Source organism: Lytechinus pictus, unplaced genomic scaffold, assembly GCF_037042905.1.
Source record: "Lytechinus pictus isolate F3 Inbred unplaced genomic scaffold, Lp3.0 scaffold_19, whole genome shotgun sequence".
NCBI classification, from domain to species: domain Eukaryota; kingdom Metazoa; phylum Echinodermata; class Echinoidea; order Temnopleuroida; family Toxopneustidae; genus Lytechinus; species Lytechinus pictus.
This window is the reverse complement of record NW_026974140.1, coordinates 17,082,110-17,109,501: the sequence shown is the minus strand read 5'-3', so window position 1 is coordinate 17,109,501 and position 27,392 is coordinate 17,082,110. Positions and strand designations below refer to the sequence as shown.

Sequence of the window (27,392 nt, the reverse complement as noted above, 5' to 3'; positions counted from 1 at the left end):
AGTGTGGTATATGCTGGGATCAAGAATATTGCATGGGAAGTTGTGTGATCGTACACCTCTGGATTAGAACTATATAGGAATACATTCGTCTTTACAGTTGTTACGAGTATGGTGATTTTATGATAATATTGACAAATAATTAGGTAAGTTATTGATTCTTTTGTGATTATAAATATATCATTAGTCGTTCTGGAGTCATACCGGCTTTATTAAGTGCATGACGTAGATGCTTCAAGTTGAAAAACATTTCATTATGAGAAACAAGGACAGACGTAACCATACTGTGTTTAGTTTATATAGATGTTATAGTAAATCTATTATGTTTATTAGCATACTGTGCTTGCATGTAATTCGTTTTCTTCTTGAGGCAATGTGATACATTTAGTAATTTTATGACCAATAGTTTCGTGACAAAATACGGGAATGATAACCTGATGGTAGTGTTTCCCCCAAACAAATATGGGCGGACACTATCTTTCTGTGATTAACAACGATGATTCGTGTCCGGTTCGTGTCCTATTTAAGCTTAATAGAAAACTGAATTAAAGAAAATATAAATATGCATACAGATACAGATATTATCATGTTCTTATTATTAATCTATTTCTTTATATCTGTGGAATATCATGAGAGAATTGGTTAATTATCACGCCGACAGGCAATAAAGGTGGTAGTCTCTTTCGTTCCCCTTTCTCCGTGCCGTTCTAATTAGTATCTTCCTTGATAGTAATGCCTCAGTTGTTTGACGCACGCTATACTCCCTGCAGACACAGAGAGAGAGAGACAAAGGGGGAGAGAGGGGGAGAGAGGGGGAGAGAGGGATGAGAAAGAGACAGACGTGGAGGGAGGGGGAGAGGGGAAGAGACATTGAGATAATTTAATTGTTTCATTGTCTATAGAATAACTCAGGAAGACTGTTGTTATTTTCCTCCTGCACACCAAGCTACAAACATGAGCAAATACACCCAGTTCTACAACAACAACAGCGATGTCGACGAGGGAACGGAGAGCGACCTCGGCATGCAAGGGAGTGCTGTACTCGTCCCTGATGAAATCAATATGAATGGTTATGAGAATCCTCGCTATGAAGACGACAACCAGCCAGATAATAACTCAAGTGTACACCAATGCAGCAATGGAAAGGTAAAATGACAGAGGAGGTTAAATTGATACCTCTATGAATATATATCTTCATTGTAAGCCAATTTGTACCAAAGAGTTTACTAAGTGGATTGAGAATGCAGCCTCGGTGGCGTATATCTAGACGTTATAGCGCCCGGAATGACCCTCCCCCCTCAATCCCAAGATGACCACTTAATCTAGGAGAGTGGATGAGAGAAGTGATCAAGTCATATTTTCAATCGATTTAATTCAGTTCAATTCAACTAAAAAAAATACATAAAATAAATAAGTACTTGCGAACTAACGATAATGGAACCAAATGAATAATTACTACAAATATTATGTAAACAGTAACATAGGTTGTCAGATGAAATACTGCACTTCAAATACTTATACATCAGAATTTACACGAATAATAAAATTGAAGGGAAATTTATTGTTAGTTATTAGTAAAAGGGAAAACAGAATAACCAATTTGACAGTATGCAAAACAACTACCCCCGTTTTTTGCCGGTCTTACCAAATTAATGACCTGCTCAGTACACAGTAACTTATCTTTGATTGTAAAAAAAATGACTGGAATTGTGTTTGAGGAGGAATGAAGCGAAAAGAGATGCACTCGCTTCTCTAATTGACTGTATCTCCATACTGTCCTCGTTGTCAGTGGATTGAAAACAGAGATAGAATAATAATTTCATATTTTAGAAATGAGAAAATAAACAATGCCTTGAACGGGGCCTTGAACACATTTACCTAAAGTAACAACACAACAGCAATTATAGCTTCTGTGCATGATTGATAATTAGGTTGAATATGAATTGTTATTATGAAATTAAAAAGCATGCAGACTTGAATGATATGAGAACATGTTATCAACAGTCTATATCCTGGACATCCTGCTCAATGCGAATCTTTCTCGATGCACTTTTGAAAGATTTTGATCCCTTAGTCTGATCAAATATCATGACTTTCACCCCACACTCTCTGAAAATATCAAAACCACATTATGAGAGAGCTCTTACATCGTCAACGCGTAGGCTCTCAATGTAGTTTACAGTTCTCTATTGCTGGTCACAATCATCGACGGCCAATGCATAGATAGATCTATTCATCTAAGACTTTGTGTGCTGTGGTGTTGTGCTGGTGCCTTTTAAAAACTATTCTGTTCTGCTTTTATCGGAGTAGAAAGATGTTATTGGCAAGTATATTTGATTGAGTATTTTATTCTGAAGTAATTCTGTGAACTATCCCTTCCATAAAAGAGCAAAACCTATATTGCCATGTTTGGAAATAGTTATTATAAGTTTTTTAAATTAAGTAACCTTTTCAATTTAAAACTCTTCACTTTTTGAAAATTAATATTTCTTATTTTTAAAATCATGATTATTTTATGTTCTTATGGGCATAATCTGATCACGTATGTGTAGTTCAGTGTGGTGATAAAACATACTGATCATTATTAATGGAAGAATGAATGATGAATGAATGGTACTTGTATATATCTTCTAAAACTCTTGTTCACATTTACAATTTGGTATGATTGACCTGTCAACTAAGTCATAGTTTTTTAGAAAAATTATATATAATTCAGTTGTGTACAAGTGGGCCTACATTCATATTCAGTGTACTTCAGAGTTATCGTGTTCATGATCACTATCATTGGTAGAGTAACTATAAAGAATTCCTGTCATTTATCTGTGTAATTAGTAAATGCCCTCTGACCGATGTTTCATTAATCTAATGGGTAACGTTTATTGATTTCCTGATAAAGATTTGTTTACCATCATTAAAACCGATCTTTGTATTTCCAATCCACTGTAAAAAATCAAGCTGGTCTAGAATCACGTCGTGGTATATATCGTGCAATATTGTTTTCTCTTATGTTGTAGCATGTCTTATGGTTATGTATTTTCGAACAACAAACGTACTGGTAGTTAAAATGAAATTTACCTCTCTACTTGAGAATTTTTAATCAGCTTTGCGCAGGGAAATACATCGATTATTAAGCCAGACAAATATTAAACATATTTTCGTAAGATTTTTTTTCTTACACTGGAGAGCTCATGACATTCAATTATCAAACATTTACTCATAATCGTTTTGAAACACTTCGATATAACACCCTCCTGTATTTTTATTTTATTGTTTTACTATACTAGTATATGTAGACCTAATAAATTTTCACCTGCTTTCAACAATGATAGACTAATCGATGCGTACAATTATTTAATTGTTCTTTGATTTTCCTTTTTCTTTGATAAATCTGCATATTGTAACAAAATTAGAATAAATACATATGCATTTATTCAAACTCTGACAGTTTCATGTTTATTAATGTATTCATAGAAAATAGCATTTTATACGCCACATGCTTACTGAAAAGAACGATTAAGACTCGAAGTTACTTTATTATCATGTCTTACTATACCCATCAATATACTGAAACATATCATTTCAATATCCCTGTACAGAATTCTGATGGATCTCCGATGGAAGTGGCTGGAGAGGAGACTAGATGGAAGAAATCTTCAGAGGAGTGCAAAGTACCAATCGTAGATACAAAGGGCAGTGTACAGGTCCTTAATAATGGAAACAAACAAATACCTCTGACAGATTTAGCGTGAGTATTCCCTTTTTGTTTTCGTAAGTTTTACTGTATGTTTATGTCAATGTTTATATTCCCATGTGTTTTTTAAATGTAATACAGGGACCCAAGTTAAAAACAGTATTACAATTAATTATGGGACTACCCTGCTGAAATAAAACGAAATAGATAAATTAATGAATAAATACTTTAAAACTTGAATCAGTAACTCATTAACAAATACCAAAGTGAAATCGGAATGACCCCATCAAAAAGAAAAAAAAATGTTGTAACCGTTGCATGTGTTGTAAGGAAGTTTTACTTAAAAAAGTTTAATAATCATACCTATCTCAGTGTAAGCAACCACTAATGATATAAATGCAAAATACAAAACAGTCAAATATCATGCAGACTCCTTATGACAATTATGTCACACGTTTATGAAACAATTGTGATGACCTATACTAATTCTACAGATATACTTCTACATCACTACTACTACTACTACTACTACTACTACTACTACTACTACTACTACTACTACTATTACTTATACTAGCTACTACTACTACTTCTACTACTACTACTACTATACTACTAGTGGTAGTAGTAGTACTATACTACTAATAATACTACTACTACCACCACCACCACCACCACCACCACTACTACTACTACTACTTCTAATTCTATCACCACCACCACCGCCGCTACGTATTAGGTGGTCATGAATATGACAGATCACCTATTATATTCGTCAGATTTTACTTTATTTATTTTTATTGCCAAATTTTGTTCCCACTTTATCTCAAAATCGGGCCTGTCAAATTTCTTGATTTTCATGTCATCTATGGAAATTATTATGGAATCGCGAAACGAAACTTTTCAAGGTTATCAAATCATGATGACGTCATCTAGGCGCCATTTTGTAAAAATGAATTATTGATCATATCACCGCAACTAATCATAAAAAATCATCCATATTTGCATCATATCAAGTTCAGGTGACAGGTCATCAGGACATGTCATCAGAGGTCATGCAAAGGTCACGACGCGCACGTACGCGCGCGTCAAAATTTAAAAATTCCCCAAATCAACCGTGGTCAAGTTTGGGTACGTTTCAGGTCATTTTGAGCATGTCAAGAATTTGCGCGCGCACAGGTATGCGTGCGCGTTCTTGCACCTACCATCGGTATGCATCTTCGAGTCATCATTTATTTTAGGTCTGTCCATTGTACATTATCTTCTGATTAATTTGGTACCTCATTCAGCCTCTTACGACCAATAATACGGGAATGCGCGTCCATTCAAATTTGCATTACACGCGCGTGCAAACTCGCAAAATAAGTCATAAGTGGGCAAAAATATGCCTATATAAAATTCACTGTAGCTCTTCAGGGAGTCCGTTGACCCCCTACTTTTCCTCACTCTAGGATATAGTCAAAATGTCATCTGGAGATTGCGTAATAACGTCAAAATTACGTTAGAAGTGAAAATTAAACTTTTTCGCAATTACGTCAACGTATTTATGCATATTTGACCGTATCTTCGTTATTACTAGTCAATCTTCTCTCAAATTTTGATATGATGTAGTGAAGACAATCTTCTACAAATAATGTGTGAATGATTTTCACTTTTAACCACAGCATTAGTGTGTTATGACCTGTTTAAGTTTTTGCAAATTTGTTCTGGACTTAATTTTTGAGAATTTTTTAAAAAAAATGCTTTATTAATCAATTGTACGGTCTTGCTGAAAATATCAAGCCCACTTGCTTTGCGGTTTTTTATGTAGGACATTTTTTTTAATATTGCCGGAACTTTTTAAGGGGTAGTTTTAACATTGTAAAACATCATTTATGCATTGAAACGCTATTTGGTTGATTAATTTCATTCTAGACATTTTGCGGAAAATCCTGGATTTTTTTTCTATTTGGTTATCTTCTCTAAATATAACATAAAAAAATTTCAGATACCTTCTGTGAAATTAAAAATAGTGCAATTCAGTAAAATACTAATTTTCCCGAAATTTTGCGGGAAAATTGCCAGTATTTGAATCTTTTACATGACTTTTTTTCAGTAAAATCATCAAGAAAGAATTTTCAAGTAAATGTTAAAGTCATACACAATTAATAAATGGATGTTGAAAATTCTTGACGGAAAATGTTATGTGAAATGTTTAGGAATTTGAAGAAATTTTGCAAATATTTCCCCTCAAAAAATTCTACTTAATTCTTTTATCAAATACACCACTGATGATGAGTTTTGAAGTGAATACTGTGAAAATGTATCATTGCGAAACTTCTCATTAAAAATAATTGAAATTTAGCAGAAATTTTGAATAAAAATATTTAAGATATTTTAGTTTTAAAAAAGTATCACCTAAGAATTTTCAAGCATTCTGTGAAATTGATACCCACTGACATTGTGGAAATTCTTGCTTGAAATCTTAAAAGAAAAATTGCTGACAGTAGAAAGAAATTTTAAAAAGATTTTGCATAAAAAACATGAAACTGTCCATTAAAAATTAGCTGCTCTGAAAATGAGGGCGCCTTTTATTGCGCAATTTTGGAAAGCCAATTTCGGTAAATCGTCTGAAATTTTTGAGGAGTTTTTAAGGCATTTTACGTGCTCCAAACTTAATTTTGTATTTACCGTATTGCATTATCACCACCATCATTATAATCATCATTGTTGTCATCACCACATTAATAATCACATTTAGCAATGGTCAAAATGTATTCCTATGATGTCTATGATCAAGATTATCAATCATATCTAAATGATTCATTTCATACAACATTAGCCGACACTGAATGAAAAATCATGACAGACCACCTAATTCGTCCTCATGACGAATTAAAATCTAGTTATTATTATCATTATATTAAAATTATTGCCATCATCGTTAATTTCATCATTATTTTGTTACTATATTATTATTCCTACAATGTTTCCTTTGTTTAATGTTTTCGTTATCATGATATGAAAGAATTTCGAAAACCTTGTATATTTATTAGATTGTATTTCGACAGGCGCGCATATCTGATATCCATAAAGATTGAACATCATTTAGGGGGGGGGGGGCTGAAGCCCAACCCACCCCCCAACCCACCCCCCCCCCCCCGCTTCCGCGGCCCCTGTAACTATCATGATTCATATAAGTATAAGCTAAGAACATATTGCTACATTGAATGTGTATCATAATGACTACATGATAATGTACTATACACGTTGAGCGTTGTATAAGAGATCTATACCCCCATTACAACACAGATCATGCAGTGATCAGCTCAGTTTAGTGAGTCATGGTTCTGAAAACAGCTGTGAGCAATGCGAATAAAGATCACTTAAGCTAAGAAATTAACCATGTACTTTGTACATCAATGTTTTTTACTGATATGTTCTTTAGTTAGTATACATCAGTCCTCGGTAGTCATCGGCCTTGCATTATGATCATCGACTTTTAATTTCCTCATTTTTCCTCAAATCTAATTCTAACTGAGGACCTTCATTGTTTGAAAAATAGATAGATATATCATAAACTAAAGGTATTAAGATTAAGAAGATGAACACAGGTGCAAATTCTCAAAAATTCAGTCAAAATATATAACTCTCTATAAAAACAAACAAACAGCGATATAAATAATAAACATACTTCAACTGCAATATATTTTGATTAACAAATAAATTTGGACCTTCGATCATGATCCTTTGCCCCCAAATACATTAGTCAACATTTGTCATACACGCCTGGTCATCATAAAGAAAGGACCCCAAGACTATATGAAATATTGTATATTAAGAATATAAAAAATGGAATTTAGAGGCTTTATAAATCTAGAGAGGAACCATTTGAATGAGGAACTTCCTTCGATATGACTTGCCACAGGTTAGCCCCATAGTGTATAAACGCAACTTCTGAGAGTTTATATAGTTTCCTGATATAATACAAACCGGGACATAAACCCCATCCACTCAGGAAGGAGAGCTATTTCCTTAAAGAAATAAAAAAAATCTCATCATTCGGTGATATTTCATGCATCTGCACTTTATCAGCTGTGAGTGCTAGAATCATACAGTATAGGCCTACGATGTTCCTAATATATCAACATTGGAAAACCCAAGAATATGACCTCCGTCATAAAGATACAAGATACAGTATATAACTGTGTTATGACTATAATTTGTGTCCTCTAATTTAGCTAATGTTGCCTCGAAAATATACATGCATTTAAAGACGATTTTACCCTATTTGAAATAAAACGGTTTATCATTATTTGTGACATTGTATAATGACGTCTTTCGAATGTACATGCAAACAAGGGGAGAATTATACACTTTGTTGATAATTGTTTGTTAAATTTAGATTATGAACATGCTTACAATATGAGTTAAATTAGTACAAATGTATTTATTGTAATGGTATGATTAAACTTGCTTGATTTTTATCAGCTTTTTTTCACAATATGATTTTTGTGTGATAATTATCAATTTGGATGGTAAAGTTATAGAAAAATTGGAAGGAAACCAATTAAATCATTAAAACACCGTGTGCTATTGTGCACATGTAGAAGATAATCTCTACAAATTGAACTGTATATCCAGAGCACGATAATCTCCGTAGTGATTTGGATATCATCCCTGGTTGGGATATAATTATCGGATCGTATTACCTCATCGTGTAGCTGCAATATGATATACCAATCAAGTGTCACTATCGTGATCATAATCATTGTTGGATGCTGATTGTTGCAATATATAATTTAATTTGCCAAAATGTGAAAATAATAATATTCATATGAGCCATTGAGCCCTTGTTATATGAATAACATTAATATAAAAGAGAGATTTTCTTACACTATCCATCTCATTGGCTAACAGTACTGGGTAAAACTTGACCAATAGTTGGTCAATTAAAATTGACAAATTACAGTATAAAAAATTAATTGCGGTAAATTTTCTCTTGATTCAAATTATACAAGCTTCTTGAATTTTGGTTTTTCTTACATGATTTGTAAATTTAAAACTAAATCCAAATTAAGTATTCAATAACTTTTCTTTACCTTGTATCCTATATTTTCCTATCCTAGCACGTCTTACCTTATGTCACTTTTATCAAAGCATGTGGCGTTTTTTTACACTCCCCATATAATCGTATGCATTTTGTGACAGTATATGTCAATATCAATGAGTAGGCTTTTATCAACAAAGAAATATAATTTTGCCAGTTTTCACATCGTTTATAATGTTTTTTTTTAAGAAAAGGGCACTTTGAAAGATTGCAGTGGCTAATTTTTTGTTTGTTTACAAATTATAATTTCCTCCTATTAAAGCCTCTTTATTAACTATTGCAGTGGCTAATTTTAAAATAAATCGCATAGTAATTATGACTTTGATTATTTATGATTGTTTTGTTGTATTGTTCTGTAAGAAAAGAATTATAAAAGTAAAATAAAAGGATATTGACCTAGAAAGCTTGCTACGGTTATGTAAATTAAATAACGAGATATAGACCTATTTGTAGTGGAAGATAAGATTATATTGACATTAGCAGTATTTGTTCACAAGGTAAGGAAACAACAATTTGAGTGTAGGCTAAGCTATATGTTACACTATCAACAAAACTGCGAGTGAGCAAAGCGTGCAAGGGAACCCTAAATTAATTATTTAGTGAGTACTCTCTGTATGCGTTGCTTGTAGAAACGCCAGTCGCCAAATAGTCCAGACATTCAGGAAAGTTCACTAAGATGTCAAAGATACAATTCTTGACTAGTTAGCTAGTGCTTTCCAGTGGAAAAGATAAATAATACTTTAATATACCTAATTTCAAATTATATTTACAATTCAGGGCCGAGAAAATAATGAAAAAAAAAAGCAAAACGACGTTTTTGTGTGAGTGTAGCACTCTATCCTCGAAGTTTAGTATCTCCCATTTATATGAAATAAAAACAAGACAATCGGATTTTTATGTTTAATAAGAAAAAAAGTTGGGATGCCTTTATCAATGCAGGTTATTTACGCTTCTGCAAGAATGTGCATGCCTAATATCGAATATACATCTATTTCAGGTCACATACCTTGATGACCATACTGAGAAAGGTTTTGACGTAAATATTTTATAGAATTATCTTAATTCGAAAGCGTCTTCATCTTGGATGTGTATTTGTCGGTTGTTGTGAATGAAAGGTCACAATATGGCCATAAAGAACGTTCAATCTGACCTAAATATATACAGCTTAGTGGTTTATAATCGCTCTGTTTTCATGGTCAGTTATAGTTTGTTATATTAGTGTAAATAAAACTATAGGCCTGATAACGTTAATCCAGATTTCAGAGGTATCATATCTAACGTAAATAAATTGCCTCATTTACCTAACTGAAGAAATTGTATGACTTTTTTGTTGCAATAATTTTTTTTTCATAATATCTATTGCTTAAAGAATGAAAATTACTTTATACACTAATGTGATAGACCTTTTAACCATTGTTTATATGAAGGAATGCAATTCTACACTTTAAATGTCATGGATTTAAAATGAATCCAGATCGACCGTATCTAGTAACCAATCGAACGTTTATTTTATGATTAAACACACAAGACTTGAATTAAGCCATTTAAGGTCTAAAAATGATTCTTTAGAGTATAAATCAAATGCGGAATTCGAGTGGTCTTTAATTACACTCCAACCGATTTGGATTTATTTTCAATCCTTGTGAGTCTTACTTGCAAAATGAAAATTTTTTATTTTTTTTAGAAAACGACTTGAATGAATCCAAGTGAATTTTAATAAGGAAAAATATCAAAGACTAATAATTTATTAACTCTTATAATATTGCAGAAATAATGTGTAGATGTAAACTTTTATTGATCTATGTCTATACGTAAAGTAATATAGACGTATAATCATATAACATTGTCTTTATCATATATATACATATATTTCAATATATGTAGTATATTACAAAGCGTCAACTTTTGCTGATGCCTACTCATAGTAAATGTACATGAATCTAAATAGAGGCCTGTGCTTATGTAGAAAGTATTTAATTATGTTTCAAAGTGAGTCATGAATTACATTTTTCACATGTTATTGGAAAACTATGTCTCCTAAGCCCGAAATAACTCAGGAGGATGAATCAGTTTTGGTTTTCTATTCCTTCTCAAACAGGAAAGCCCAGTTAAAAGTTAGGAGATTTGTAGAGCATTTAGCAGTGAGGTAAGTAAACCATAATGAATTTATTTGACAATAACTCGATAATTTTGTAACAGTAAATTTATATAATATATACCCGGTTTCTTCCTAGAACTATTTTAAACTTTAAAGAAAATGCAAACTGAATTATGTCTACTACAGCAATCTTATTTGATTATGATTATTTTTTTTCAGTAATAACTGTAAATGGGGATTATTAATGCTTATGGAATTTTCATCAACAAGATTGGTTTCTTAATCTACTTCATTTCACTTTACGTATGGTCCCTATGATCAGTTCACTCATAGTTTATTCGAGTTACATAACATTTCCTTTTCTTTTCTATTCTGTTTGAAGACATGCCGAACGTTAAATCTTTAGTGCTGAACATAGAAATCTTTTACCCATTCATTATCATCTGGGGACACTGCTTGCAATACTTTCAAAGGCTGAACTGTACTATCATATTTTTCATTATGATTCTATTTTGTCATCAGATTAATTGGAGTAGTATTAGTATTTGTGGATATCATCATCGTCATTGTTGATATCATCATCGACCCTAAACAAGAAGCACCTCTTGAGATTTATGATATCTTCTCACTATGTATCTGGTTCTACTTTTTCATTGAAATATGCCTAAGGATCTTTGCTAAAGGGTAAGTAACATGTTTAAGGGATAAATGAAATGAAACGCATGGTGGGAAAAGTAAAACAGAGAAAACAGTTGAACATTGATGCTGGTGATGACGACGATAATGATTGTAGTCCGGGAAGTAAGGATGGTGGTGGTGATGATGATGGTGACAAAGATCATGATAATGACGGCAACGGAAACGATGATGGTATGCTTTGTCATAAATAGTAATAGGAGAAGAAGGCAATAACAAAATGATTAGAATCAGTGGCATAATGAGCCAAAAACTTTGAGGGGGCTGGATGGCATATCACGTAAAATTTATACAAAGTTACGAGCGAGCGAAGCAAGAGCCCCCACGGATTAGAATTGCGATCATGGACGATGATCTAGGAGGACAGGCGAAAGAAATAAAAGATGAAGAGAATGAAGAAGAGGGGCGGGAGGAGTAGGAGAGGAGATGTCTATAACTAATGTATTAATTATCCTAAAAGAGATATTAATATAAAGTGCAGTTATTGAATTTTTAGATCATTTGGGGGTTGATTATGATTTTCTTAATTCACTAAATCACATTCTCCTTGTGAAATAATTGTTCTACAGGTCAGAATTTTTTCACAATAAACTGGACTTACTAGATCTAGCTATAGTAGTCATCACTGGATCAGTAACATGGACCTATGTCATAGCAGACTTCACAGGAGCTAACTCGGACGTAGGAAAGTAAGTATATTGTTATAAGTTTCTTGAAGTAGTGGGCGTAAGCCAGAGAGTGCTCTGCAGACATATCTAAAAGTAACTCAATTTGCTAGAATGTATGGGTTTCATTGGATTTTCAAGTCATATTCATCCACAGATCGCAGGAAATTATAATTTATATGTGTTCTTCAACCACAAATTATACAAACAATCATATTATTAGATTGGGTGTACTCCAATATGCATATCAACCCTGCTAGAATTAAAACATACGGTATCACACAGCTTTCACAAGTGTGTGTTCCCGACAGCTCGTCTATCTGATATCAAGTACGAAGTTCAGTATATAGTCAAAATGATTTATTTCTAACCCGACATCAAATAAGTCGTCCTGATGACTGGAAACTCCCGATGCTTGCATAAAGTTAACTTGTAATGATTTTATGAAATAGTTTAATGATTCAACTCATACTGTTTGAGGCTACCAGATAATAATTTTATTCTAAATAATCTACATGAAATTTCCATGCCAATCCACTTTGTTACGGTAGGAATCTTTGAGAGTACGTAGTTTCTGTAAAAGTGTATGACATTAATGATACAGTCACACCAACGAAACCGACTCCAGACCGACTCCAGACCGACCAATGGTATGCCATTGGTAATAACGTAATAGACTTGGTCTGTTCTGAGATGGTTGCAGCCAGTGTGACGGTGTCATACGCAATCACATGCATCTGAAGAAATGATGACAGTTTTTAAGTCACCTGTAAGACATTTTCAGCAAATCTTAAAACCAGACTTCCTGACTGCTACACTCCAGTGCATGGTTTCTTTCAAATCATTTCCTTCTTAGTAAATCCTGCAAGAATTGTCAACTCACTACCGCAATATATTGCTTTACCAACCTTGTATCTACATGTATATGATATCGACACAAGTAATTTTGATGTTTTCATGAATAAGAAAAAAAATGATGTGGTTTTATTTTATGTAATGTATCCTTAGTCATTATTAATGATCAGGTTAATGTGTAAAATGAAAGCATAAGAATGCAGAAGCATTATTATGTAGTTATTCATGTTCCAATATGTACGATGTATTGAAGTGTAAAACAAAGACGTGTAGAGGCAAACTCCACTATATGTATGGAAGTCATGTGACTCGTCAGAATTGATTAATGGTTTGTTGGAACATCACTCATATTTAGAGACCTCGAGAGGTTTATGCAAATATTAATGATTATATATTTCAATTTTATCAAGTGACTTAATCAAATTCATCCTGCAAAAATATCAGCTCGTATCAATCTTAAACAAGAAACCAGACATAAATCATCTTCTCTCATTTATCATAATGACCATTAACTCTTAATTTATTGTGTCCTTTATCAAGTGTTAGGCTATTATCAGACTACAGACAAGGAAAATTAATTATTTAGTGAAATACTTTAGCTTTGTTAATTACTTTCATTGTTGAATAAATCTTTAAAATGGGATTTCTATTCTGTCCCATCGTGTTCTATTTGTATTAGTGAAAAAAAGTCTAAATATTTTCAGATTTTAATCCAAGCTTCTACGGAATGCTAGGTAACATCTTCATCTTTAATATCCATGACAACAGTGGACCAACAATTAATTGATTTTTATTTCATCCTCATATTCTTCACATTTTATCAAAAAAATATTTTTATGGAAAATATTTTCATCGCATTATTAAGTTATTTCCTTTTAGAGAAGAGTTGGCAAGACACTCCATAAAATTCTTGTATACTGGGATACCTACAGAAAATATAATTTCTGTCGGTATAAACCACAAAAAGGGAACGTTTGGATTTTCGTGTTGATTAATATCAGCTGATTGCTTAGATAGAAAGTCATTTGAAACCATGATAGGACATATCATTTACAACTGTTTTATATATTCATTTCAACTACACATGTCTGTTTATATGCATGTGTATATCATCCCCAATCATACATGCGCCATTATATCTATTAATTCAATGATAATTTATACGTAATTTGTATAAAATACGACTGGAATAACTGTACATAATGCATAGGTTTATTATTCAACCATCAAAAATACATCTATTAATAATCAAAATCACGTTCTAAGAGATTTCCGTTTTCACAACTTGTGAATTCGAGGCACTATTTACAAATAATACACTCTAAAAATGTTGGGCAACAATACTGTCCACACAATTGGTTAACAAATCTATCCGACTCTGGGTAGTTTTTAACCAATACGGTGTAGTTTTCACCCAAAGCACACATTATTGTTTTAAAACTACCCAGAATTGGACAAAGTTTTAACCAATTGTTCTGTGGACAGTATGTTGCCCAACATTTTTAAGAGTGTATGATTCGCATTTGCTGTCATAATTCGATTAGGTCTTGTTTTCATAATTAATCTCCTAACTTAAAGCGTTTAAAACTTAACTGATGTTGTTTATATTTCTATTTACTTTTTTTAACAAATAATATATTTTTCTTGTTTATACCAGAATTATCATGGTGTGTCGTGTACTAAGAGTGGTGATGTTTGGCAGACTTATTAGTGAAAGAAGGCATGTTGCAAAAGCCTCGAGGAAGTTGGTAAGCTTGCAATCTAATTTACTCTCATTATTGTATGGAGAATCCGTGACGCAGCACAACTTCCAATGTTTTGTTGTAATCATATTATGATAATGCTTTTGCATGAGTAATCATTATTTGGATGTTACAAAGATGACACCATTAACAGATAGTGTATGTGATGTGAGGGCATAGATGATGTGACGATATACAATGTGGGGAGGTAAAAAAATTATTCTCCATCATCGTTTATGATAAAGGCATTGTGTGCGGCAATTTCGTGAGATTTTTGGTCCATCTATTGGGAAGAGATGACTCTCTCCCAAAAGCGTGTTAAGTTGTTGTACAAGATTGAGGGGAAACACCCCCCCCCCCAGATCACCACCCATGGCAAGCATGATTGTATTTGAATGGCCTAATATTTAGGTATACATGTATAAGGAATATTTATATTGATATTTATATTTTTATCATTCTTTATTGAAGTTATTACTAGCTACAAGAACAGGAATATGATTAATGATCCATTCTTTCAACTAAATGATCATTATAAAGTTATAATGGAATCTGTTTATATTGACTTGGTCTGACTAGGTTTACAAATTATTTTGATTACCTTTAAAAATTTCAGGTTTCTGAAAATAAAAGAAGATATTTGCAAGATGGCTTTGATCTCGATCTAACTTATGTAACTGGTAAGTTAAGAATCTTAATCATAACTGGTATACTGACTGAGAAAAACAAAATCCGGACAACGAATATTCGTTATTCCGAAACACACCAAGACTATATCGTTATATTGTTATATTCCTAAAATAAAACAAGGGGTCGTTAATCTGAACTTATGTGGCTCAGTTACGGTTAATCCGAAAAGAATATAAGGCTTATTATTTCTACGGTTCATAAGTCCGAAAATGAAATAAAAGATCGTAATTACGAAAATAACTAATGAACTATACAAACCTTGCTTCATTTTCGGCCTATATCAAACCTTCGAAATAGCGGACCTTATTCGCTTTCGGAGAAATGAACATCCGGAATAACGATTCTTTTTTTTCTTTTCCTGGATTATAAACCTATAGATAACTAAACCTTCGGAATATCGAAACTTTTGAATAACGAACCTTCGGGATATCGAACTTTCGGAATAGTGAGCTATATAAACCCTATTTAACCTATATACCTTGCACACTTGTTCTGAAAATTGTCGTTTTCCTGATTGCCGCAGGGAAGAAAATTTACTAGGATACGACATCTCAGATTTATTCTGATTTCGATTTGTACCCCCCCCCCCTCCCTCTCATATCCGATTTTCAGATTGTTTTATGCACAAAGGACGTATTAAACTCTAGTAGTCGGCTGTGCTCTGCTTTTGATGAACTTCAAAATTTTGTGTAGAGTTATTTTAAAGCAGATTCAGATTTCTCATCATTGTTCCATCTTTTGATGAATCACATCTTACCATTAAAGAGTAGATCTAGGACATTATAATATTTTGAAAGCACGCCACTATTTTGTTGCGTTGGTGTTAAAGTTGGCGCTAAAGTTGATGTACAATCAAACATTTTTCAGTTCCTATATTTTATCGATATATTTATTCTATTTTGTATACTTTGTTCCGTCTTTCAGATCGAATCATAGCATCATCGTTTCCTTCATCTGGAAAACAGTCAATCTATAGGAACCCAATATCTGAAGTATCACGATTTCTAAACACAAAGCATCCAGACCATTATAAAGTCTTCAATCTCTGTAGTAAGTTATTGAATAGGCATGATGCAAAATCAACGATGATGATGATCATGATGATGGTGGTTATGAATATACTGATGATGATGTTGTTGGCGGTGGTGATGATGATGATGATGTAAGTTAGTCGTACTAGTAAAGTTTATTATTATTATTATTATTATTATTAGTAGTAGTAGTAGTAGTAGTAGTAGTAGTAGTAGTAGACAGTAGTAGTAGCAGCAGCAGCAGCAGCAGTAGTAGAAAGTTGTTTGTTTCAGCTCTTTCAGCAACATAATGGTTAAAAATTAATGTGAAATATACATTATATTTACACAGGGCATAAAATAAAGAAATATATGCACAATACAGCATAAGAAAAAGAGTACAAATTGACAAAATACGAACGATCTAATTGTGTGTGTATTTATATGGATGTATATACGTTTGTGAGAGATGAAAGGGGTGAGGTAAAGTTCTGTCTCCTAATATAACATGAAATCATGTCAGTCTAAAATTGATACGTAATTTATACGTAATAAGATAGATAAAGCTATAGAGCTTTAGAGAGAGAGGAAAGAAAGAAAGCCACATGAATAATATATCGAAATACAGTATTGAAATAACATGAAGTGAAAACGGTTGACAAACAAAAAGCCCAACTATCATAACAATTTCCTTTATTAAAAGCTATACTAAATCCACGGTGCTCCAGTTCCCATTGTTTTGGGAAACAGGTGTTATACAATATCTCATGTCATTATTAGAATTTATTCATTATTAAAAAATATGTATGTTTAAAAGATTTATATCTTTTTCATCTTGAAAATTTAATCATTTTACAGGTGAGAGACATTATGATGAATCTTACTTCAATCATCAGGTCATCAGAGTTCAAACAGATGATCACAATGTACCTAAACTAGAGTGAGTGGATAATTCACAAGTTACATATTTTTTATCAATGATATCACTGTATGGTAAACTTTTACATGATGTGAGAGCTTGAGAAAGACTTTAATTTCAGTGTGTGCGGGTGTGTGTATGGGGTGCTTGTGCGTGCGCGTATTTGTGAGAGAGAGAGTGTGTGTGTTTGTGTCCCTTTTTTGTGTGTGAATGTGTGTGTGTGTGAGAGAAAGAGAGGGGTGAGCACGAGGGCGTAAGAGAGGTTTTGATTCAGGAAGAGAAATAGATGGTTATCTATGTTTTGGTTGGGTGTGTGTGCGTGTGAGAGGGTGTGCGACATTGTGAGATAGAGGGGGGGGGGGTGAGTTAGAAAATGATATAGAGAAAGACTGAAGGAGAGAAAGAAGGACGTAGCTAAAAGGAGAAATCCTGAAGTGGAGAATAAGTGTGAGAGTCAATTGAGCTGGCGGATATCCCACCGCTGCCACCCTGCTGATTTCTAGCGATCGGGTAAACGTTTCATGAAGCAATTTATCATTCATATTCAACGACAACCGTTTCAAGCTACTGAAATACTTGTATCTGATTGGTTGTGAGTAAATTTGTCACTGAGAGTCACTAATAAGACGTTTTTTTTAAACGCTCCCCAAGATCAACAAAGCATGAATAAGTTCACTATGCCCCATTTATAATTGGCAAAAATGGAAGCAACGAAGGAATAAATAACACATAAATACCGAAGGGGTATATGAATTAACAATGCTGTTTTAAATGTAGTCTGAACTCTGAATTTACTTTTTTTTCATTAGATTTTCTTCAAAGAACTTCAAAGTAAATGTGAACTGCTCAAAAATTACTTTATCCCTTTAGCAGATGACAAATAGAGTTTTGTTTTAGTATATTTAATTATTGTTAGACCCCTTTTCGTCTTTCCACTTTTTTGATAGATTGATTGACATTATACATATATTCATATTCTTTTTTTTTCTTAAACACAGAGAATTGTTAAGATTCAGTAAGATTGCTAAAGAATGGATGGAAGCAGATCCTAAGAATGTCATCTTTATTCACTGTAAAGGAGGAAAGGGTAAGTAAATGGAATTTATCATAATGGGAAAAGGAGTTCTACTTATTGTTAAAGGACAAGTCCACCCAACAAAAAGTTGATTTGAATAAAAAAAGAGAAAAATCCGACAACCGTAACACTGAAAATGTCATTAAAATCGGATGTAAAATAAGAAAGTTATGACATTTCAAAATTTTGCTTAATTTTACAAAATAGTTATATGCACATCCTGGTCGGTATGCAAATGAGGAGACTGATGACGTCATCCACTCACTATTTTTTTTGTATTTTATTATGTGAAATATGAAATATTCTAATTTTCTCCTCATTGTCAAGTGAAACAACGATCAATTCCTTGCGAACATGTGGAATTAGCATTGATTAATACTATCTATTTCAGTCAAGTTAGTCCTTGTTTTCAAATCTGTAAAAAATGAAATATTGTATAATTCAAACAATAAACAAATAAACAGTAAGTGAAGGAGATCATCGATTGTCTCATTTACATGTCACTGAATTGTGCATATCACTGTTTTGTGAAAAATAAACAACTTTAAAATAACTTTCTTATTTTACATCCGATTTTGATGAAATTTTCAGTGTTATGTTAGTTTGTTTTTTCTCTATTTATTCAAATCAAAATTTTTCTGGGGTGGACTTGACCTTAAACAACCGAACTCATTGAGACTGCGAATAAGATACTGAAATGAAACAGTCCTGGATCATTATCTTATGAACATTTTCAAATTATCATTTGAATTGTTACTGAAAAAATAATTTGGTATATAATTTATTAATAACGCAAAAAAATAGACACTTTCGTTGAAAACGTCCAGGAATAATCAGAATTCTGCAATCAAACACTAAGTGGAAATCAGAACAAAATTTAGAGACTACTGCCTTCACTCTTCAATGTTGTCATCCATTTTTTTAAATATCATTACATTATTTCTTTTAATTTTATTGTATTTCTGATTGCAGGTCGAACAGGAACGGCAGTGTGCACGTGGTTACTAGAGAGCGAGGCGTTTCATACAGCAAAGGTGTGATTGATTTTCAGTAGATATAGTGCTATGCATTATACTGCTGCTGCTGCTGCTGCTACTGTTACTGCTGCTGCTGCTGCTGCTGCTGCAACTACTTTTGCTACTTCTATAGTATTCAAATTTGCTGTTAAGTGCTTAAATCTTGTAAAGATTATCTCGGAAAATTATTTTAAACCAGAAAAATTCACATCCTTTTGTAAACAATTTTTTTTAAGGACCTTGGTTGATATCATATCGCTAATATGTTAGATAAGCATCGGGTAATGAAATAGATTGTTTGATTCCAAGTATTTAATTTGTAATTGCACACCTTAACGATCTAATGTGAATGATGTATATTCTCCAACTTTTGGTCCCTCCAGGAAAGCCTAGATTTCTTTGGAAGCAGAAGAACTGATTTAGATGAAGGAGATAAATTCCAAGGAGTTCAAACGCCAAGCCAGGTATAGAAACAAGATTCCATACGATCAATTTGTTTTAATATAGATCTTACGGAGAGGTGAATCACTTCCAAAAGTGCTAAAAAGTATATTTCAAGATAGAGTTTTTTTCTATGCAGATAAAAGTAATTAAATCAATTCTAAGTTATTTTTTAATGATTGATACTGTAGGAAGATCTAGAAAAATATTCTTTTGAACAAAATCTAAAAATGTTAACAGTGATGTAAAATTACAACTTCATAAAAACGTACTGCTTACATTTTGTAAGAATGTAATGATTTTCCAATATTATATTGCAATTATTCAAATTGGATGTCCCCTTAGTAGATGGGCCAAATCAGCTCATATTATTATTATGTCTTAAAATTAGAAAAAGATAAATGTATGGATTCGTCTCCTCATTACGATAAGTTCTGATGAAATGAATAGAATCAATTGTCACTGTATTTCTCTTGTTTGCTTTCTATTTTCAAGCACTGGAATAGAGCATTACTCAAAAATACTGTAATTTGTTATTAAGAAATATCTACTTTTTAATTTTTACAAGTTTCATTGACATATTCGTTTCTTCCTCTTCCTCTTACAGAGTCGCTATGTCCATTACTTTGAACAAGTAAAATTCAAATATGAAGGAAGAATCCCTGAACCAAAGGATCTTATTATAGAGAATATCAGGATAAGAAATCTAGCCGGTAAGATATTAAAATCTCGAAGATGTTTCATAAATTTGCTGGGACCATATTTGATAATGATTTGAAATACATAATGCCAATAAGAAATCTGATTTATTCAATATCAAATTAAAACCACTGATATGACAATTATTTCTAATGATTTTCGAAAAATGGTGGCAATAATAATTTTATTTATTGTTCAATTCATGCTCACGGAATGAAAACTGTTTTAAGAATCCCATTTACCAGGGGCGGTCCCAAACAGGGGATGTTATATTTTCTCTGTTTAGTAACAAGGGCTATATAGATTAACGCGTCCCATACCTCTCCTTTTTCCCCCTCAAAGTTTACTATCATCTTTTCTTCCGCTTTTTTCATCTTTTCACTGCTTGAAAACAAATGCACGCCGCTCCTGCTATTGACTATTCAGATTTAAGTCATTTGTAAAAATCAAAATCAATTTTGCCTAAATATTTTTTGTGAATATACAGGTCAACGGAATTTCAAAGTAAAGTATTATCATTTCATAGACAACGGACTGTATCCCGAGAAATATCTATGCAAATGGAATATAGGGTCTATTTATGAAATAACGCTATTTTAAAAATGAAACTTGCATGAGGTTATTTAATTTCTGGAAGGAATAAATCACAAATCTTGTTCCATCTATCGGGTTTCCTATTATCATATTGATTATATTTTTCATTCATGTACATGTTTTTGATTGCTTCATTAACAGAAAAATATATCAAATTGACATAAAAGGAATTACATTGAAGAAACTTGAATATCCGAAATTGGGGCTAATATTGTTCCTCTTTCCATTTTATGTACAGGTTTAGGTAAAGGAGATGGCAGGGATCTTTATTTTGAAATCATCACAAACAACATGAAGGTCTTTGATGGCAGATTTGAAAATGGACTCAATTGTCAGGTTAGTCTAAATAGACACATTAAGTTCCAATAATGTTATTCCGATTTCTTTACATCCCTACGGCAAAATACTATGTGCATATTAGTTTGGAAATCCCCGTTAAGATGACATATCAATATTGTCGATAACTTTACATCAGCTTGAAAACACTTTCCTAATAAGGCCTATATATTATATATATATATTATATTATAATGTTATCAAGTGGGGAGAAAGTAAAACGATTGAAGAACGAATCTTTCTTATTTATTTTAAATATTGGCTCACATTTTCACTATTAAAAGATATTTCAACATTTATCACAATTTGGCTTCAATTTCATGAATCACACACTGCAAAAACACTGGTGTTGATTTAACACCAACCTGGAATCATATATGTCCACACCAGAGAAGTGTTAAACAACACCAGTTTAGTTTATGTCTAACACCAGATTAGTATTAAAACCGCATCGGTTTGATTCCAAACTGGTGTTGTTTCAATACTTCTCTGGTGTGGACATATATAGATTCCGGGCTGGTGTTAAATCAACACCCGAGTTTTTGCAGTGCACCGGACCCTTTTATTTGTAAGAGAGTCTATTAAAGTTAAATTACCTGGACGGGCGCATGATAGATTGACAGCAAACACATTGACAAATAATCATGATGATATTTCGGCAAAGTATTTGAATTTGAAAACTTATTAGCACCCTTCCGTTGCATGATATCTATCATTGATGTAGGCTATTTTTATTAATATAAAAAACATTTAAAATACAAGCTCTGCTATTCAGTAGTTTTCTTTGAGTCATACTCTCATCTTGATCTTTATGTAATCTTTACCTCTTTATCATTATAAAATTTAAGTTTAGTTTGATTATTTTGCCGGTCCTGCCAACTTTTGTTTTCTTCATTTGAGACTATTTAAGCATGGACTGTTGTGCAAGGTTTATTGGTAAGGAGCCAAGTAGAAGACTTCAATGATATCATATTTTTTAAGAGTTATACATGTACATGACTCGTGTCTCTTTTCTGTTAGCTTTCTTTCTCCTTTCTTCTATTTCCTTCTATTATTCTTGTTTCCCCGTTTTTTTCACAACTTGTACTTGAAAAAAAAAAACATAGTGTGGCCGCCCCCTGCCCACCCTGTAGCGCTGCCACTGGATTTACAGGTGATTCTACATTTCCTCATATGTTTAAACGATACATCTGAGAATGTTTATTGTTTTTATGTATGTTTACCCCTCTCAGAGTATATATGATCATTCTTCTGACACGCTATCAGCTCGTATCACGCACTGTCCTCTACTTCATGGTGATGTCAAAATCAGATTCAAATCAACAAGCAGGGTTAGTATAGTAGAGTATATAGAAATATAGTTTGCCATGGGTAAAAACCAAACTCATGTTCTTTCATGATTTTTGTTTATATTCTTTTCACTTTTCAAATCAAGTATATTCATCTTGACATTTATATATAATATATTGGGTAAAGAGTTTAATCAATCATCTTTCTGTTTAACATTGATTTTGTTTTTTTTAAAAGGTTCAATTATCAATTTAAAACAGAAATACATTTTAATCTGCAATTCTGAGAAGTATAATACACTATTTCGTTTGTTTTATCTTATTAACATGTGCCTGCGAATGATATTAAATTTTTACAGAAGATCGTTGTTTCCATTATTTTTTAATCAGAATCTAATTATTTGCATATCCTAATTTCTTTGATTCTTACAGAAAGTACCTGAGGACTATGATAATTGTGCTTTCTTCTTCTGGTTCCATACAGCGTTCATCACAGATAACAGGTATGGGCAGAAAAAAAAATTAACGAGGGAAAAGGCCCCCGTATAAGTGAAAATTAGCCTCTATACATGAGAACGTACTATAAAAGTTCCTTTACCATGTTTAGTCTAACAATAGTGATTTCATCTGATAATAAGCCAAGAAATTATCATGCAAATGATTTCAATCCCCCATGATTTACCATTTATGATTGTGGGTTTACTTATATAAAAAGGAATAAGTGTCTTCTTTTAGTTTACTTAGAGTCAAGCTATGGTACTATCCATGGATGCCAGTTTTACTCACTGACACCGAAAAAGGCTGAAATTGTCATTACCTATATTCAGGTAAAAGCCTGGAGACTTGAACATCTGATTTTCACTTTTTATCTGAAATAGGATTAATGCAATCAATTATGGGTTTTCATAATTAATTATACCTTACAGGTCTTAGCAAATTACATTTATGGAAATCTAGGTTATCATATTCTTGCTCGTATATCTTCAATTATTTTAAACGTAAATTGAGAACGAAACCGAATGGAATGACTTGTATTGTTATTTTTTTATTTCCAGGTTTTTTCTACCCCGGGATGAGCTTGATAATCCTCACAAGAGTAAAGCAAAGAAGATATACAGCGATTTATTCAGTGTTGAACTACATTTCAGTGACATAAAGACAGAATCTATTGCATGAACAGTCATCATCATAGGTCTATAATTTTTTTCTGTAGATAGGATATAATCTTGTTTTGTTTACAACCATCTCCTGTTTTTTTATATATACTGGCCAAGGAAATATCAGGAGCTCAGTAAGGCTGGCTATCAATTAATAAAACTATCACTGTAAAAAGTCTAATCACATTCACTAGCTTATCCAGCATCAACTACATGTATGACTAAGAAATGTATGGGCCCATGCACAAGCATTATAGAGTCACTATTGTCCCCAGACAATTGGGCCCATGAAATGCTTTGTAGGATCTGATGCCTGACATTTATGAACACTTTTCTGAAAGAGTTTGCCATATTATAAAGGGCTAAGTCTTATTAACATGCTTAAAAACCTGTGGCTCACCAAGTTCCTAGGGAAAAATAACACTCTGAAATTGTTTTCTGACAGTATTGGCTATGTTATATAGCATATAATGGATGTATATTATTTGTAAAAAAAAGGGTATTACACACTATGCAAATTTGTACTCAATCAAAGATCACAGGGTGTATTAGGAAACAGATCTGGGTCCCGTTTCATAAAGCTTGTTATAATAACAAAATTGCAATATCAGTTTGAAGCTACTGAAATCCTGCAATTTGATTGGTTGATTCAAAATTTGTCATAGAAATTTTTCATGTATTACTGTAACAATCATTTATGAAACGGGACCCAGGAGGATCAGAGTGATATCAATCTGCACTAGGAATTAAACCTCAAACGATGTCTGACCAAAGAGAAAATGAACCTTTTAATATTCATTCAATTGCTAAAGTATAGGGATTTTACAAGTTTGAAATTTAAATTTTGAGTTATCATATGTTTAGTAATTAGGTAAAAGTAACTTTGATATTCCTTTTCAACAATAATGAAAGGTTTTGTATGATAGGAATTTTGGGTAGCATTTCATGAAGAGTTTAGTCAGTGATTTGCACTGATTAACGTACTCTCAGCTAATCAGATGCAAGGATTTCCAGTAGCTTATAACACCTGTCAGTTCAATATTACCAACAAAACTCTTCATGAAACACTACCAAAGGTGATGTTTCAGAAAAAAACTTGTTATATAATAATAACAAATCAACAATTTATATTACAACTTTAACATCAGCAAATTAAATTGAAAGATTTCAGTAGCTTTAAACTGATATTGCAAATTTGTTATAACAAGTTTTATGAAACACTGCCCCCCATCAAGTATATTTCAAAGAAAATTCAAAAATATGATTTTATATGAGAAAAGTTTATGTCAATGTGACAGAATACCATGTATGTACTGAAATACGTAAAATTAAATGGCATAACATGGGGTAAGCATTGCTATGATTATAGTGACAAGTGTTTTAAGATAGATCATTATAACAGTTCTTATATTTTTTAGAAGTATGATAAACGTAAGTTATATTATTTGTGTATATGACATTCAACAGGACCATTGTGAATATGTATTATAGATAGAAGAGTTTTTATCAATGAATTTGAAGTGTGTGCTTAATTATAAGCTTGATCAAGAATTATTTTAATTGTGCAATAAATGTTATTTTCATATTTTCAATGGATAATAGTATTCTAACTGAAAGATACAAATTAATTCTTATTTATTGTATCATCCAAATACATTCACTTATATCTAAATACCTAATATATTTTTTAAAAATATGGTTTGTGTCAATTAATATTACAATATATGTGATTTTTACAAGTGAAAATTAAGTCCATTAATCTAGTTGTATATACATCTATTTATCAAATTTGTACAATTGGCAGAATTAAAAACTGTGTCACATTCAGCAACTCATCACACAGATAATTAGATTAAATGCAGCTAACTCTAAGAAATGATGAAAAGAAAACGGAAAACCAAGCTTCTGCCAGCAATTTATATCTTGTTTAAGCTATGAAAAAACAAAAAGTAATAATAATGTGCACTTATTGGTTAGATAAATATATCTCAGAAATCTTATGTTGAGATCACATGTTTAATTGTAAGCAAACGTGTAAAAGATTCATTTGAAGAAAAAATCTTGAATTATTAAAATAAAACTGATATGAATAAAACAAATTAAAGTAGGCATGTAACAGCCAAATAAATCTTACTGCTGCCAATGCTGCTATTCTTTGTCATGAAAGTTATCACTCCTTCAGCAATGTTATTATTGAAGTTCTGAATGAATCAATTAACTAATATGAAATGAAACTTTAAAAATTATTTTAAAATTCCTGAAATCTTGCCAATACTTCCATTATATTTGTCACAAGAGAATTGCACATGTTGAATTATATTTGAAAATGTAACTTGTAATTGTCTTCCCATTTGTATTAATAATTGTATTAAATTTCCAACTTTCAGATAAGAAAACTGGAGAAACTTTTCAATGGTTTGAATGATTTGTGTACTGGTTTACTTTTCAAAATGACAATGCTATAAAATTGTTTAGTATTTGGGTGTGCTAAGAACTCTCAAACTTGTCTCATGCCATAGCAATGTAAATTGAGATATACTTCTGGAAATGTACTTGACCAATCACAAATATGTAACATTGAATCACACATCCTTCTTTTAGACGGAGAGCCCCTATGAATGGCTTACGATCACTGCATCATTCGTATCAATATCTTTTTTATATTTGCTGGGAAGCATCATTAGGTGTTTTCAGACCACCTCAAAGATTGTCAGCTCCAGGTATTTTCTAATTGGGAAAATTTGCCCTGTTCTACCCCGATCAGAAAATACCAGGTAGTTTTGCCAGTGTGAAAGCAAATTATGCATTTCCCCTTAAGAAAATACCCACTAAATAGTAGGTACTTGTCAAAATTATGAGAACTTTCGTGGGGATTTTTCCAAGGTCGCAGGTATTTGGCCATGTGAAAGCACATAACGGGAACTTTCTTAGCCAAGCATGTATTTAGGCAGGTGCGCCATGGGTGGTTGCTGAGCTAGCGATTGAATCTCACGCCTTGCCTGCCTATCAGACCATACTGCGCATGCTTGCAACCTCAAGAACTTTCTTAGCCCAGCATGTATTTAGGCAGGTGCGCCGTGGGTGGCTGCTTAGCTAGCGATTGAATCTCTCGCCTTGCCTGCCTATCAGACCATACTGCGTATGCTCGTAATTTCAGGAACTTGCCCCAAAAGGGTCTGCTTCAGGTCAGTTTGGATACAGAAAATAATTATTGGGTATTTTAAGGCCTGAACAATTTCTTGTAATTCAATTGGTACTCTGACGATTGAGGCGATCTGAAAACACCTATTGAATAATCATTTGTCACAACATCTTTCATGAATGGTGAATATA

General features: G+C 32.4%; 1 protein-coding gene across 5 annotated transcripts; it reads left to right on the top strand.

The window, feature by feature from the left end:
* On the top strand, window positions 1-26,461 carry LOC129260788 (phosphatidylinositol 3,4,5-trisphosphate 3-phosphatase TPTE2-like). 5 transcript variants are annotated; one of them, XM_064114339.1, is made up of 18 exons: window positions 1-143; window positions 900-1,143; window positions 3,594-3,742; window positions 10,876-10,923; window positions 11,398-11,559; window positions 12,141-12,260; window positions 14,749-14,839; window positions 15,450-15,513; window positions 16,448-16,573; window positions 17,392-17,473; window positions 18,451-18,539; window positions 19,500-19,561; window positions 19,927-20,007; window positions 20,592-20,697; window positions 21,516-21,613; window positions 22,846-22,944; window positions 23,335-23,405; window positions 23,958-26,461. In XM_064114339.1, exons 2-18 carry the CDS (start codon window positions 952-954, stop codon window positions 24,076-24,078), a joined length of 1,761 nt encoding a protein of 586 aa, XP_063970409.1. In that variant the 5' UTR covers window positions 1-143; window positions 900-951; the 3' UTR covers window positions 24,079-26,461. The 5 variants fall into 5 exon arrangements, 3 of the variants coding, with proteins under 3 accessions (XP_063970409.1, XP_054754734.2, XP_063970410.1); XM_054898759.2 differs by having other exon boundaries at window positions 33-143; window positions 944-1,143; XR_010296667.1 differs by having other exon boundaries at window positions 51-143; window positions 910-1,143; window positions 22,846-22,958; window positions 23,293-23,405; window positions 23,958-26,458.
* Window positions 26,462-27,392: the final 931 nt, after the last annotated feature.

Coding starts and splice junctions, on each gene's coding strand:
- LOC129260788 (XM_064114339.1), top strand. CDS start 952: ATGAGCAAATACACCCAGTTCTACAACAACAACAGCGATGTCGACGAG. Junction 17,474..18,450: donor CACAATGTACCTAAACTAGA/GTGAGTGGATAA, acceptor TCTTAAACACAG/AGAATTGTTAAGATTCAGTA. Junction 22,945..23,334: donor GATTCAAATCAACAAGCAGG/GTTAGTATAGTA, acceptor TGATTCTTACAG/AAAGTACCTGAGGACTATGA.